Source organism: Coregonus lavaretus, assembly GCF_964263955.1.
Source record: "Coregonus lavaretus genome assembly, contig: HAP1_SCAFFOLD_403, whole genome shotgun sequence".
In the NCBI taxonomy this organism is placed as follows: domain Eukaryota; kingdom Metazoa; phylum Chordata; class Actinopteri; order Salmoniformes; family Salmonidae; genus Coregonus; species Coregonus lavaretus.
The window spans coordinates 382,609-398,765 of record NW_028166489.1 but is presented as its reverse complement, the minus strand read 5'-3'; the positions used below and the strand labels follow the sequence as shown (position 1 = coordinate 398,765).

Here is a 16,157-nt window from a genome sequence, read left to right as displayed (position 1 = left end):
CAATCAAATTGGGGTGGTTTGGGATGAGTTGGACCGCAGAGTGAAGGAAAAGCAGCCAACAAGTGCTCAGCATATGTGGGAACTCCTTCAAGACTGTTGGAAAAGCATTCCAGGTGAAGCTGGTTGAGAGAATGCCAAGAGTGTGCAAAGCTGTCATCAAGGCAAAGAGTGGCTATTTGAAGAATCTCAAATATATAAAATATATTTTGATTTGTTTAACACTTTTTTGGTTACTACATGATCCCATATGTGATATTTCAGTTTTGACATCTTCACTATTTTTCTACAATGTAGAAAATAGTGAAAATGAAGAAAAACCCTTGAATGAGTAGGTGTCCTAAAACTTTTGACGGGTTGTGTGTGTGTGTGTGTGTGTGTGTGTGTGTGTATATAAAATGTATGTCACCTTCGTGTGAAGAAGCACAATGATTTTCCTCGCCTGCACAAGTAAAGTCATTTGGGCACTGGACATTTCATGATTTAGCCCATTTTCGATCAGACATATGAGGATCAATATTACAAGCAAGTCTCTTCTTCTTATTGGTGTCCTTTAGTAGTGCTTTCTTTGCAGCAATTAGACTATGAAGGCCTGATTCACGCAGTCTCCTCTGAACAGTTGATGTTGAGCTGTGTCTGTTACTTGAACTCTGAAGCATTTATTTGGGCTGCAATTTCTGAGACTGGTAACTCTAATGAACTTATCCTCCGCAGCAGAGGTAACTCTGGGTCTTCCTTTCCTGTGGCGGTCCTCATGAGAGCCAGTTACATCATAGCGCTTGATGGTTTTTGCGACTGCACTTGAAGAAACGTTCAAAGTTCTTGAAAGTAATGATGGACTGTCGTTTCTCTTTGCTTATTTGAGCTGTTCTTGCCATAATATGGACTTGATCTTTTACCAAATAGGGCTATCTTCTGTATACCAACCCTACATTATCACAACACAACTGATTGGCCAAACGCATTAATAAGGAAAGAAATTCCACAAATTCACTTTTAACAATGCACACCTGTTAATTAGCTTATACACTAACTTTCACACATCTAGATGGCCAGGCGGGGTGGGTGTGGAGCCAGAGACACCAGGGGTTCAAACTGTAGAACCCAGTTCCTACATTTGAATATAAAAAATTATTTTATCAAACAAAACTATGCTACATTTTATCTCTGGGACCCTTAGGATGACAAATCAGAGCAAGATGACTGAATGTAAGTACATTATTTACCTTCAGAGGTGAATGTATCAAACCAGTTGCCATGATACGTTTTTTGTTGTTGTGCACTCTCCTCAAACAATAGCATGGTATTTTTTCACTGTAATAGCTACTGTAAATTGGACAGTGCAGTTAGATTAACACGAATGTAAGTGTTCTGCCCATACAAGACATGTCTATGTCCTAGAAAGGTTGGTCATGCTAATCACATTAGCTCAAACGTCCCGTATACGGGACACCGATCCCATAGAGATTAACACTTCTTTGGTTACTACATGATTCCATGTCTTCACTATTATTCTACAATGTAGAAAATAGTAAAAATAAAGAAAAAACCCTTGAATGAGTAGATGTGTCCAAACTTTTGACTGGGACTGTATGTTTTAGCACAATGTTCCAAATGATTGCATCGCAAAAATCAAGTTATTTTTGTATTTTTTTCGCCCCGTTGTTAGGAGCGTGCTGTCTTTTTGGTCTCGTCTCCTTCACTCATTCTGTGCTGTGTGTTTTGTGCACCTTCACACACAGGCACCAAACCCCTCCCTCTGCCACTCAAAACAACACGAATGAGAACTTCCCCTGACAACAAGCAGTTACATTTACATTTTAGTCATTTAGCAGACGCTCTTATCCAGAGCGACTTACATTTTTTAAACTCACTATTTGTATTTGAGGTTTGGTCCAACAGAATCAGTCATATGGACACTGAAACACTTAAGACATTATTTTACTGTAATAGACGAGAACTTAACCTTTCTGACGATAGTGTGCGCAGCCACGCACCTCCTCCAGGACTGCCGCACAGAAAAAATGCCAGGCCGTGCAGACCCAAGGGATTGAACTTCACAGAGTTCGCCCCATTAGTTTGCACAGGGCATTCGGAAAGTATTCAAACACCTTGACTTGATCAACAATTTGTTACGTGACAGCCTTATTCTAAAATTGATTTAATCCCCCCCCCCCCCCCAATCTACCTAGAGACAATACCAATTTGTAACTCACTCTGGATAAGAGCGTCTGCTAAATGATGTAAATACCCCATAATGACAAAGCAAAAACAGGCTGAGAATTTCTTGCAAAATTATAAAAAAAACTGAAATAACATTTACATAAGTATTCAGACCCTTCACTCAGTACTTTGTTAAAGAACCTTTGGCAGCGATTACATCCTCGAGTCTTGTTTGGTATGACGCTAAAAGCTTGGCACACCTGTATTTGGGGAGTTTCTCCCATTCTTCACTGAAGATCCTCTCAAGCTCTGTCAAGTTGGATGGGGAGCGTTGCTGCACAGCTATTTCAGGTCTCTCCAGAGATGTTAGATCGGGCTCAAGTCCGGACTCTGGCTGGGCCACTCAGACATTGAGACTTGTCCCGATGCCACTCCTGCGTTGTCTTGGCTGTGTGCTTATGGTCGTTGTCCTGTTGGAAGGTGAACCTTTTCCCCAGTCTGAGGTCCTGAGTGGTCTGTTCATCTTTCCCTCGATCCTGACTAGTCTCCCAGTCCCTGCCGCTGAAAAACATCCCCACAGCATGATGCCACCACCACCTTGCTTCACCGTAGGGATAGTGCCAGGTTTCCTCCAGACGTGACGCTTGGCATTCAGGCCAAAGAGTTCAATCTTGGTTTCATCAGACCAGAGAATCTTGTTTCACATGGTCTGAGAGTCTTTAGGTGCCTTTTTGCAAACTCCAAGCTGACTGTCATGTGCCGTTTACTGAGGAGTGGCTTCCGTCTGGCCACTCTACCATAAAGGCCTAATTGGTGGAGTACTGCTGAGATGGTTGTCCATCTGGAAGGTTCTCCCATCTCCACAGAGGAACTCTGCAGCTCTGTCAGAGTGAACGTCAGGATCTTGGTCACCTCCCTGACAAAGGCCCTTCTCCCACGATTGCTCAGTTTGGACGGGCAGCCAGCTATAGGAAGTGTCTTGGTGGTTTAAACTTCTTCCATTTAAGAATGATGGAGGCCACTGTGTTCTTGGGGACCTTCAATGCTGCAGACAGTTTTTGGTTTTTGCTTTGACATGCACTTTCAACTTTGGGACCTTATATAGACTGGTATGCCTTTCCAAATCATGTCCAACCAATTGAATTTACCACAGGTGGACTCCAATCAAGTTTAAGAAACATCTCAAGGATGATCAATGGAAACAGGATGCATTGGAGCTCAATTTCGAGTCTCATTGCAAAGGGTCTGAATACTTATGTAAATAAGGTATTTTTTGAAAGCCAGATCAGTGATTATTGCAAAACAATCCAGGTTAAACTATTTTGATGATATGGTAAATTTCAAGTGTGAGTGTTAGTTCACTCTGAGGGTGTGCGAGGGGGGTGCTGTGGGTTTATTTAAGATTATCTTTGAAGAGGTAGGGTTTCAATTTTCGGAAGATGGGCAGGGACTCTGCTGTCCTAGCTTCAGGGGGAAGCTGGTTCCACCATTTGGGTGCCAGGACAGAGAAGAGCTTGGACTGGGCTGAGCTGGAGCTGCCTTCCCATAAGGGTGGGAAGGCCAAGAGATCAGAGATGGGTTGGGGTGTAGGGTTTGAGCATAGCCTGAAGGTAGGGAGGAATCAGCATGAATCTGGATGACGGTCAACGCAGCAAGATGGAAAACATCCATTGACCTCAATATAATTGATTAGGCAATTAGAACTATTGCCAATTGTCTTCATTCATAAAACACTTCCAATGCAACAATACTGTGGCACTGACGTCGCTAAAGTGAACACTCATCTCTTTCCTCCCGGAAGAGACACAAAAACAGCAAGCGTCATCTAATACCCGATAAAACTACACAAATAATAATGGGCTCTCTCTCTGCGTAAATGGAGTCAATGCAACCCTAAGATTGTCATTTTTAGCAGTTTCTCTTACTCTCCGCAAACCGCCTGGTGATCTTTACAACATCTGACAGCAGATTATTGGGGGGGGGGGGGGGGTATGACAGATGGGAGCAGAGTTGGAGGGGAATGGAGTTAATTTCACAGTTGCTGCACAGGGGGGTTAGGCAAACCTCTCCTTGCACACAGTTTAACATACTGTAATTACCCGAAAAGTGAAAATGATTCAATTTCCTAAAAAAAGAAGGGGAAGAAGAGTGTGTGTGTGTACACTGTTTGATTGTTCCCCCCACTACACACACATTCACAGTTAAACAGAGTTGAGGGGTGCATCCATCTGAGTAAATGTACTTTTAACGAGTGACAAGGAAAGATTGCTTTTCCTCACAGGGGCATATGTAAGAAGAGGGAGAGGGTGGGGGAAGGGAGGAGGAGAATAGGGGAGGGAAGATATCTTGAGAGGGTTGCTTGGAGGGGAGACTTGAGACTTCTGGATCAAGAAGGATGCTACTGAAGCATGACAACCCTACTCCATTAAACTATGGAGAGGCTGTGACTTCGTCCCAAATCACAACGTATTTCCTAGGTAGTGCAGTACTTTAGACCACAACTCAGGTCAAAGGTAGATCACTGAATAGGGAATAGGGTGCACTTTGGGATGCCACCTCTCTGTTTAAGTGCCCAGGCATAAGGGCTTTTGAAAGGCTAGATTCTAAAAATTAAGACAGATTTCTAAAAGAAGAAGACAGCCTGTAAACCAAAAAGATAGATATTTTAGATGGAGCAGTAGATTGATGGCTAATGGAATATGGCTCTTGATAGAGCGGTAGAGTGATGGCTAATGTAACTTGGCTCTTGATAGAGCGGTAGAGTGATAGCTAATGGAACTTGGCTCTTGATAGAGCGGTAGAGTGATGGCTAATGGAACTTGGCTCTTGATAGAGCGGTAGAGTGATGGCTAATGGAACTTGGCTCTTGATAAAGCGGTAGAGTGGTGGCTAATGGAACTTGGCTCTTCATAGAGCGGTAGAATGATGGCTAATGGAACATGGCTCTTTATAGAGCAGTAGAGTGATGGCTAATGGAACATGGCTCTTCATAGAGCAGTAGAGTGATGGCTAATGGAACATGGCTCTTCATAGAGCGGTAGAATGATGGCTAATGGAACATGGCTCTTTATAGAGCAGTAGAGTGATGGCTAATGGAACATGGCTCTTTATAGAGCAGTAGAGTGATGGCTAATGGAACATGGCTCTTGATAAACCATTAGAGTGATGGCTAATGGAACATGGCTCTTGATAAACCATTAGAGTGATGGCTAATGGAACATGGCTCTTGATAGAGCATTAGTGATGGCTAATGGAACATGGCTCTTGACAGAGCGTTAGTGATGGCTAATGGAACATGGCTCTTGATAGAGCATTAGTGATGGCTAATGGAACATGGCTCTTTATAGACCATTAGAGTGATGGCTAATGGAACATGGCTCTCGATGGAGCGTTAGAGTGATGGCTAATGGAACATGGCTCTTTATAGACCATTAGAGTGATGGCTAATGGAACATGGCTCTTGACAGAGCGTTAGTGATGGCTATTGGAACATGGCTCTTGATGGAGCGTTATAGTGATGGCTAATGGAACATGGCTCTTTATAGACCATTAGAGTGATGGCTAATGGAACATGGCTCTTGATAGAGCATTAGTGATGGCTATTGGAACATGGCTCTTGACAGAGCGCTCACACACACGCAATGCTCACACACACGCAATGCTCACACAGTGATGCTGGTATTGATAGGTACAGTCTGTGCAGGTCCCATAGGCCACACACTGAGCGAGAGGCTTAAAAAACCCAGGAGGGGAGAGAGACTAAATGAGAGGAAGAAAATAAAGAAAAATAGAATCCTTCCCTCCAAGCTGAACAGACATGGCGCAGGGGACCTCCAAGGGAGAGAGTAAGAGGGGGACAGAGTGCGAGAAACAGAAAAGCCTGCCTGTGCAGTAATGAGCGCTGTCACAGCAAGGGAGGCCTGGCTCAGTTCAGAGCCCCTCTTTCTCATTCCACCATGAAAACCTCCCTCTAAACCTCTCTCATTCCACCATGAAAACAAGACAAGAATGTATTTTAGAAGCTACCCTCCTGTAGGTTTACACCATGGCTCTGCAACCCTGTTCCTGGAGAGCTAGCCTCCTGTAGGTTTACACCAGGGCTCTCCAACCCTGTTCCTGGAGAACTAGCCTCCTGTAGGTTTACACCAGGGCTCTCCAATCCTGTTCCTGGAGAGCTAGCCTCCTGTAGGTTTACACCAGGGATCATCAACCCTGTTCCTGGAGAGCTAGCCTCCTGTAGGTTTACACCAGGGATCACCAACCCTGTTCCTGGAGAGTTGTGATTCTATGGTCAAAAACATAACCCAGCTAGGCTGCAGTCAAGCCATCCCCAGCAAGAAAGTAGGACTACGATAAAGGTATGAAAGGTTAAAATAACAAGGGAAGAGGAGATCGATCCTTCTCTGATGGCGGAGTGGGTATTAGTCACCCAGCAAGACCATGGAGAGAGAGACACACACACATGCTCTCACCTCGCAGACACAGCTTAAAGATGACGGGCACTGCGCCAGACGCCTATACTAGCTGACCGCTACTAAGGTCGCCCGGTGAGGTCACCGCCGTTACCGGTACTTTGACGAAGTGTCGCCCTCCATTAGCGTTCTGTCGATACCCTTATCTACCGCCATTACCTTGCCGCCGTGCGACTCACTTAGCCGGGAGTGGCTGTTAGTCTGAGGCTACGTCCCAAATGGCACCCTGTTCCCTATTTAGGGCCCAAAGGGCTCTTGTCTAAAGTAGTGCACTATATAGGAAATAGGGTGCCATTTGGAAGGAACCCCTTCAGTGTGTGATACTACAGGGTCTATGCAGCAATGCTGGTTTTCCCACTCGCTTCGAAGTGAAATGGTTGGCGAAAGTGATGGAGACGTGTCAGCAAATAGAGGCTCTTTATGTGACTCAGTGTTGGGAGAGCCATAAACGTTAGGAAATAGAATTGGATGCCGAGTGAAGCCTTTGGGAATAGCGCGCCTCGACGAGGGGGGTCGTATTACAAGAGGAATAAGAAAACGATGGGGAGAGAGAGAGAGAGAGAGAGAGAGAGAGAGAGAGAGAGAGAGAGAGAGGTGTCGGAAGAGCGCTACTGCCATCTAGCGACGAGTGATGGGATGGTTGGCCCTGGACTATTTAATTACTTGTAGGACACAGACACTCATATTCACAGAAAAATACACACAGGGGGCGGGCTTTGTGTGTGTGTGTGTTTGTGTGTGTGTGTGTGTGTGTGTTTGTGTGGGAAGCAGCTGCAAGAGGAGAGGGGGAGAGAGACGACAAACAGGGTACAATTTAAAATTGACTTTACACGCGATATCCATCTCTTGCGATACGGATATTGCACATATCAATATTGCAATTTGGATGTGAATTTGATTATTGTGCAGCCGTAACATACACTTATATATAGACCTATATTCACGCAAACACAGTCAATGACACACAAACAGTGCCAAATTCCAGTCAATATGATGCTCATATTGAAGATGCTTTGCACTACAGAAGCCATCTCCAACCGGTCGATTGCGATCGACTGGTCGATCTCCAAGGCATTCCTAGTCGATCACCAAACATTTCTGTAAAAAAACAACAACGATAAAGCCTTGTGTTGCTTCTGTATTTCTTTATTTTGCTGTTGGTCATAGCTGCACTTGATTCAGCAGCCCTAGCAGCGAGCGGGAAGGCAAAGTCCTCCCATTTTGAACCATTTCATGTGTCTGAAGGTAGAACAGCGCATACCCGGCAGGGACAGAGAGCAAATCAAGTGCACCTATAGGCCTACCGCTGGCCAATCACATAGTTCAGATCATCGTGTCTACACAGTTTCCTCGAGCCATAGGCTGTAAAAAGAAGCCTCACAACACACAGCAAAGTTGATACTGTAAGATTTCAAAACGTTTAAAACCATGACTAGAGACTCAACGAATACAGCAAGGAGCTGCTGTTTTCATGAGTAAGTTCATGTATAAGTTGTTATTCAGCACTGTCAACACTTTGTTCAACGCTTTTATAAGCCATTAAAAAGGTCCGTTCTCCCTACTTCCACTCACGCTACAACCAGCACTGCAGCTGCAATGAATGACTATAGCAAAGTGTTCCGATAAGCTTGCGTTGTTATTATTAATGGCTTGTGTCTTTAAAAAATATATATAAAGGAATTTTTCACTTTCTCTGGGCATAGGAGTAACAACATGAATTTGTGCATGAGGCAGAAATAATGCAGCGCAACTTTCACCATCAGCTGGAGGATGTGTTCCCTTTTCTCAGCGGAGAGAGGGAGAGTGGAGGGACGGTGAGTCAGGTGAGAGGCAGCCTCACCGAGGCAGAGAGAGAGGCAGAGAGAGAGAGAGAGAGGCAGAGAGAGAGGGAGAGTGGAGGGACGGTGAGTCAGGTGAGAGGCAGCCTCACCGCTGCTCCCGCCCTTAGACTGACCATCACATGCAGGCCATCAGTCCAGTAAAACAATTAAATGATTATGCTTACTCAACTATGCCTCAAAAGTAATACAACACATTATCTATTACCAGTGTGATCATATACCTACATTTTTAAAATATAATTTCTAACTGGTCTGAGTGGTACATCTCGGCTTGCATTTTGACTAAGAAAGAGTGACAATTGGTCTAGACTGTCCTCCAGTGGCCACCTGTTTAACTACAGAAGTACATGGACAGTCTCCTTAACTCAAAAACAGGAACTCACTTTCAGCTTTACACATGTAGAAGAATGATAGATGCTAGAGAAGCCACTGCCAAAGCCTGTCCAGATCCTGAAATCAGATCCTGAAATCAAGATTCCAGCTTGCCATTTTTTAAAATGTAGATGCAATTGAAGCAAAGAGCTGTCACATAAAATAGAGAGAACCACGAAGAATGTGTTGGAAATCCCCCAATATATCAAAAATAAGTGCCAAATGACAAATTAAGTAATTTGAGGAATATTTCTAAGCGAGCAGAGATGCAGAGAGAGAGAGGCAGAGAGAGAGAGAGAGGCAGAGAGAGGCAGAGAGGCAGAGACAGACAGAGAGGCAGAGAGAGACAGAGAGGCAGAGAGAGGCAGAGAGAGGCAGAGAGAGACAGAGAGAGAGGAGACACACAAATAACTAAAAATACTAAATCTAGCCACTGACCAGGACTTGGGCTCTCCAAAGTGCAGGTAGTTGATGCTGTAGAGGTCCATGTCCTCGGTGTGCCAGGCAAAGGTGGTCTTCCACATGCCAAAGTACAGGTAGGGTGTGTTCACTCCCTCGATCACAATGCCACACTCCTGCTCCACCATATCTAGCAGCGTGTTCAGGTGGCCGATGTTCCACTCACTGATCTCCTGGAAACACACAGACAGAGGGAGGTGAACACTGTGACCCAATTAAAGCATATTGGCTACATTTACCAATTAAATTGAATGAACATAGCCAGGCCTATAGACATGGAGTTGCACTGTTTGTTTGTCACAATTGTACTTCAGCTAGTCTTATACCAGTGAATAACGTAGCTATATTACTATGGAGGACTAAGATTGCCATTGCTGTTCAAGGCCATGTAGTAATACATGTTCACCACCAGATGGCATCAAGGCCACACAACATAGACATATTTCAGCTGGTATTTTTTGTTAAAACGTATAATATAATAATATAATATAATAATATGCCATTTAGCAGACGCTTTTATCCAAAGCGACTTACAGTCATGTGTGCATAAATTTTTACGTATGGGTGGTCCCGGGGATCGAACCCACTACCCTGGCGTTACAAGCACCATGCTCTACCAATTGAGCTACAGAGGACCACAAAACGTATCAACAAGTGTTACTGTCGGGTACTTAGTACTAAGGAATTCCACACAATTTGTAACTACAGTGCATTCAGAAAGTATTCAGACCCCTTCTCCAAATTTGGTTACGTTACAGCCATATTCTAAAATGGATTCAATAAAAAAATGCCATCAATCTACACAAAATACCCCATAATGACAAAGCGATAACAGGTTTTTAGAATTAACAAAACAGAAATATGTTATTTACATAAGTATTCAGACACTTTGCTATGAGACTCGAAATTCAGCTTAGGTGCATCCTGTTTCCATTGATTGTCCTTGAGATGTTTCTACAACTTGATTGGAGTACAACTGTGGTAAATTCAATTGATTGGACATGATTTGGAAAGCCACACACCTGTCTATATAAGGTCCCACAGTTGACAGTGCATTTCAGAGCAAAAACCGAGCCATGAGGTCAAAGGAATTGTCCGTAAAGCTCAGAGAAAGGATTGTGTCGAGGCACAGATCTGGGGAAGGGTACCAACATTTTTTTACAGCATTGAAGGTCCCCAAGAACACAGTGGCCTCCATCATTCTTAAATGGAAGAAGTTTGGAACCACCAAGACTCTTCCTAGAGCTGGCCGCCCGACCAAACTGAGCAATTGGGGGAGAAGGGCCTTTGTCAGGGAGGTGACCAAGAACCCGATGGTCACTCTGACAGAGCTCCAGTGTTCCTCTGTGGAGATGGGAGAACCTTCCAGAAGGACAACCATCTCTGCAGCACTCTACCAATTAGGCCTTTAAGGTAGAGTGGCCAGACGGAAGCCAGACCTCAGTAAAAAGACACATGACAGCCCGCATGGAGTTTGCCAAAAGGCACCTAAAGGACTCTCAGACCATGAGAAAAGATTCTCTGGTCTGATGAAACAAAGATTGAACTCTTTGGCATTAATGCCAAGCGTCACGTCTGGAGGAAACCTGGCACCATCCCTACGGTGAAGCATGGTGGTTGCAGCATTATGCTGTGGGGATGTTTTTCAGTGGCAGGGACTGGAAGACTAGTCAGGATTGAGGGAAAGATGAACGGTGCAAAGTACAGAGAGATTCTTGATGAAAACCTGCTCCAGAGCGCTCAGGACCTCAGACTGGGGCGAAGGTTCACCTTCCAACAGGACAACAACCCTAAGCACACAGCCAAGACAACGCAGGAGTGGCGTCGGGACAAGTCTTTGAATGTCTTTGGGTGGCCCAGCCAGAGCGCGGACTTGAACCTGATCGAACATCTCTGGAGAGACCTGAAAATAGCTGTGCAGCGACGCACCCCATCCAACCTGACAGAGCTTGAGAGGATCTGTAGAGAAGAATGGGAGAAACTCTCCAAATATAGGAGTGCCAAGCTTGTAGCGTCATACCCAGGAAGACTCAAGGCTGTAATCGCTGCCAAAGGTGCTTCAACAAAATAAAAGGGTCATTTACTTATGTCAATGTGATATTTCATTTGTCTTTTTTTTATTTTTTTTGCAAACATTTCCAAAAAACTGTTTTTGCTTCGTCATTATGGGGTATTGCATGTAGATTGATGGGGGGGGGGAACAATTTAATCAATTTTAGCATAAGACTAACGTAGGAAAACGTGGAAAAAGTCAAGGGGTCTGAATACTTTCCGAATGCCCTGTATAGTGAAGCCAGGGTCATGTTCAGAAGGTACGAAACGGAAGAAAACAGTAACAGGGAGGTAGCACTATCTGAACTTGTCCCAGAAGAAACGCTTGTTTACGTTTTCTGCTGCAAAACATGTCACTACTAATGTTCACAACCCATGTGTGTAATTAGCAAGGCTGTTCCTGGGCTGACTTACTGAGTCATAGATGGAGCCGCTGACGTCAGCACCGTAGATTGGAGACACGAAGGTGAGATTCTTCCAGTACTTCCTCTCCAGGTCGTCAAAGTCCTTGTGTCGGGGGGTACAGTACCTGGGAGTGGAGGGGAGAGTAGAGAGGTCTATAGTTCACTAGACAGATACTAAACGGTAAAGGCAGTGAAACAGGCACTAACAAAGGCAACCCAATAATTTAGATGGAAAGTGATAAATCAAAGTTTCACATTCGTACTGTGCGTAATTTGTAATGGTCTCAACTCTGTGATTGGGAAAGAAAACATTTGTATAAAAAAAACTGGGAGAATACATTATTCTTTAGTTTCCACTATGAAAAAACCCTGTCTCTGATCATAACATTAATCTATCTTCTGCATTATTTTGACTGGGTCTCAATGGGTGTAGAATGTCTGGTAGCTCGGTGATGCGAGGCCCTACTTTCTGCTGTTGGCCAGTTGGCGGTACTCCCCAACGGTCATGGACTTCTTCTGGATGTTGTACTGGGTAAAGAGGCCTGACTGGCCAGTCACCACCTGCATGATGGGAGCAGGGATCGTCATCTCCTCGATGACATCGTATGACTGCCGCGGCTTCCAGCCCTTAGGGGGAATCACCTGCAAGAAGGGCAGGAGGAAGGGAGAGAAAGTTAAAGTGAGTGAGTGAGTGAGTGAGTGAGTGAGTGAGTGAGTGAGGATGTGAAAGTAAAAGAGGACAAAGGTAAAAAGAGAGAGACAACCTAGGCCAAGTGAGATGGAGAGGCAATAACAATACATTGCTGAATTATTAGTGTTAGGCAATATAAACTAAACTGTCATGATGTGTGTGTACCTTTGCCAGGCCTGCACGGTGTGCTCCTTGAGTCTCCATGTAGGCAACGTATTTGGCAAAGTCCTTGAATTCCTCCATGGTGGGCCGGAAGGTCATGATCTTACACCCTGGGTTCATTACTGGGACTGGGGCTGAATCTGCAGCTAGGTCTGGGGCTGTATCTGGTGTTAGCTCAGGGGCTAATTCTGGGGCTGAATCTGCAGCTAGGTCTGGGGCTGTATCTGGTGTTAGCTCAGGGGCTAATTCTGGGGCTGAATCTGCAGCTAGTTCTGGGGATAAGTCTGGTGCTGGTGCTTCCAGCGACATGGTGGCAGGTGGATCTGGGGGCGCTTCCAGCGACATAGAGGCAGGTAGAACTGTAAATAGAAAGAGAAAGGAATGACAAAGTTGAATAGAATAAGAAAAATGAGGCACCGACAGACCTGGGATCGAAAACCCCACCCTAGGCAACAGTAACTAGGGCAGGTGTTCCCAAAACGGCCAATGTTTTTAAATTGGGCCTATTAGTTTATTATAAAATCAGTCTGACAGTACTTTTGACAGCATTTCAATCTGAAGGAAGTATGGTTTGAATTGACAGATGCATCAGCAAGGTATTGAGAAGTTCAGGCAATAATTTTGTATGATCTTCTGTGTAAAAACGTATCAGTAGCTAGGTTTTCTTGGCGACAGATTTTAATGCGAATATTCTAAAAGCTGCATAAATAATACAGTCGCATTTTCCAACCAGAGATGTTTCCATCAAATTGACTTGTTGCCAATAAAGGTTTGTGCATGATGACGTAGTGCACATAAATAACTTCTGCGGTTCAATTCCCATGTACCGAATAAAAAAAAAAAGACAAGTTAAATGGGTTTCCATCGCATTTTCAACTCTACTGATGGTTGTCACTAAAAATGTTGCGTTATAATGTAATGGCGCCTTAGGGAATGGCGGCCGTTTTACGGGCTCCTGACTAGGGCTGTCCCCAACAAAAAGATATTGGTCGACAGAGTAATCTGTTCTGTCGACGAAACGATTGGTCTACATTTTTTAACTTGTATTTAAATTAAATAAAATACACTATACTGAAAAACTATATAAAAACGCAACATGTAAAAGGTGTTGGTCCCATGTTTCATGAGCTGAAATAAAAAGATTCCAGAAATGTTCCATATGCACAAAAAGCTTCTCTCTCAAATGTGTTTACATCCCTGTTAGTGAGCATTTCTCCTTTGCCAAGATAATCCATCCACCTGACAGGTGTGGCATATCAAGAAGCTGATTAAACAGCATGGTCATTACACAGGTGCGCCTTGAGCTGGGGACAATAAAAGGCCATTCTAAAATGTGCAGTTTTGTCACACAACGCCACAGATGTCTCAAGTTGAGGGAGCGTGCAATTGGCATACTGACTGCAGGAATGTCCACCAGAGCTGTTGCCAGGGAATTTAATGTTCATTTCTCTACCGTTGTTTTAGAAAATTTGGCAGTACATCCAACCAGCATCACAACCGCAGACCACGTGTATTGCGTCGTGTGGGCAAGTGGTTTGCGGATGTCAACGTTGTGAACAGAGTGCCCCATGGTGGCGGTGGGGTTATGGTATGGGCAGGCATCAGCTACGGACAACGAACACAATAGCATTTTATCGATGGCAATTTGAATGCACAGAGATACCGCAATGAGATCCTGGAGGCCCATTGTCATGCCATTAATCTGCCCACATCACCTCATGTTTCAGCATGATGCACAGCCTCACGTCGCAAGGATCTGTACACAATTCCTGGAAGCCGAAAAGGTTCCAGTTCTTCCATTGCCTGCACACTCACCAGACATGTCACCCATTGAGCATGTTTGGGATCCTTTGGATCAACGTGTACGAAAGCGTGTTCCAGTTCCCGCCAATATCCAGCAACTTCGCACAGCCATTGAAGAGGAGTGGGACAACCTTCCACAGGCCACAATCAACTCCATGCAAAGGAGATGTGTCACAAACGGTATCTGTGACCAACAGATGCATATCTGTATTCCCAGTCATGTGAAATCCATAGATTAGGGCCTAAATCAGTAAAATCTTTGGTATTGTTGTGTTCATATTTTGGTTCAGTATGAACACATGCAGTAAACTTGTGCAACACGTTAGGAGATAAAACGCATCGTGTTCTTAATTTCACCTGTCACATTATTTGACATTATGAAGCTTACCGTAGTTCTCCAGAACGGTTGAGCCAGTCACGTGTTTGTTTGCAAATAGCACAAAGACACAAAGCGGGAGTAGAGTCCAGCTGTGTATTGACAGGGCTAGCGTTTTATATTGAAAGTCAGTGTTTTTGCTTCAATAAAATGATCAGGGACGTGCAACTATAGTTTTCCTTCACAGAAAATACATTAGTGCAACACATTCGGCAGATGACAACAGAAGTGCAACACTATATAGTTGGTAGCCATACAAGTAAATGAGCTTATAATTATTTTGCAAAGACGATGCATAGCCATCATATTTCTAATGTTTATCATAGAAAGAATGTAGCCAGCTACATTCCCTAAAGTCTTTTGTTTAAAAGGTCTTCTTTAAATTTTACCAGAGAAAAGTAGGCTGGCTACATCAAGAAAAGTACCAGAGAAAAGTAGGCTGGCTACATCAAGAAAAGTACCAGAGAAAAGTAGGCTGGCTACATCAAGAAAAGTACCAGAGAAAAGTAGGCTGGCTACATCAAGAAAAGTACCAGAGAAAAGTAGGCTGGCTACATCAAGAAAAGTACCAGAGAAAAGTAGGCTGGCTACATCAAGAAAAGTACCAGAGAAAAGTAGGCTGGCTACATCAAGAAAAGTACCAGAGAAAAGTAGGCTGGCTACATCAAGAAAAGTACCAGAGAAAAGTAGGCTGGCTACATCAAGAAAAGTACCAGAGAAAAGTAGGCTGGCTACATCAAGAAAAGTACCAGAGAAAAGTAGGCTGGCTACATCAAGAAAAGTACCAGAGAAAAGTAGCTCCACTTCAGTCAGAGTCTGTCTGCTGATAGAATGCCCGTTTGTGAATTCGCATCAGAGTGGAGATGTGCAACTGAAGCACAAAATTAGTCTGATGCCGAGCTGAAATTACAAGAAGCATCTTAGAGCTGCGCTTCCAAACGCAGCAAGTTATTTCTTATGCGTTTTATAATTGTTTCCTGCGTGAAGAAACAAAGGATTCTGCGTTAACTAGCAAGTTAAACATAAACTTAAGGGTCGCGTTATCTAAGCAAGTGGCTGAATTAATAATGTGACAGGTATCTTATAGTGTTCGCTTTCTGAGCTGTTTGGATGAGTTATCTGTACAGCTGCCACTGCTTGATTTCCTTGCGTTTTTCCTCCTCTCTGTTCTCGGCCAGACTGCTCCTCCCCCCTCTTCTAGCAGAGCAGGCAGGCCGGCCCTTTGCCCTTGCGACTCCAGACTCCACACAGGCACAGCGTGACCACATGCTGCTTCAGAGCCAGTATTGTTCTTCCTTCAGACAAGCATGCGTCAAAACTTTGTTCATTTGCACAATGTCTCTCGTTCACATTCGCTTATAAAAA

At 44.2% G+C, this 16,157-nt stretch overlaps 1 protein-coding gene across 1 annotated transcript in view; it reads right to left on the bottom strand.

The window, feature by feature from the left end:
- LOC311114644 (lysine-specific demethylase 4B-like) overlaps window positions 1–16,157 on the bottom strand; it is a gene marked incomplete at its 3' end in the record, with an annotated part of 60,222 nt that overhangs the window by 34,519 nt on the left and 9,546 nt on the right. Inside the window, exons 2-5 of the mRNA XM_084189887.1 lie at window positions 12,617–12,972; window positions 12,227–12,402; window positions 11,771–11,885; window positions 9,284–9,477 (exon numbers count right to left, since the gene is read on the bottom strand). Of these exons, the coding sequence (XP_084046013.1) occupies window positions 9,284–9,477; window positions 11,771–11,885; window positions 12,227–12,402; window positions 12,617–12,958 (827 nt within the window). The remainder of the gene's footprint in view (window positions 1–9,283; window positions 9,478–11,770; window positions 11,886–12,226; window positions 12,403–12,616; window positions 12,973–16,157) is intronic.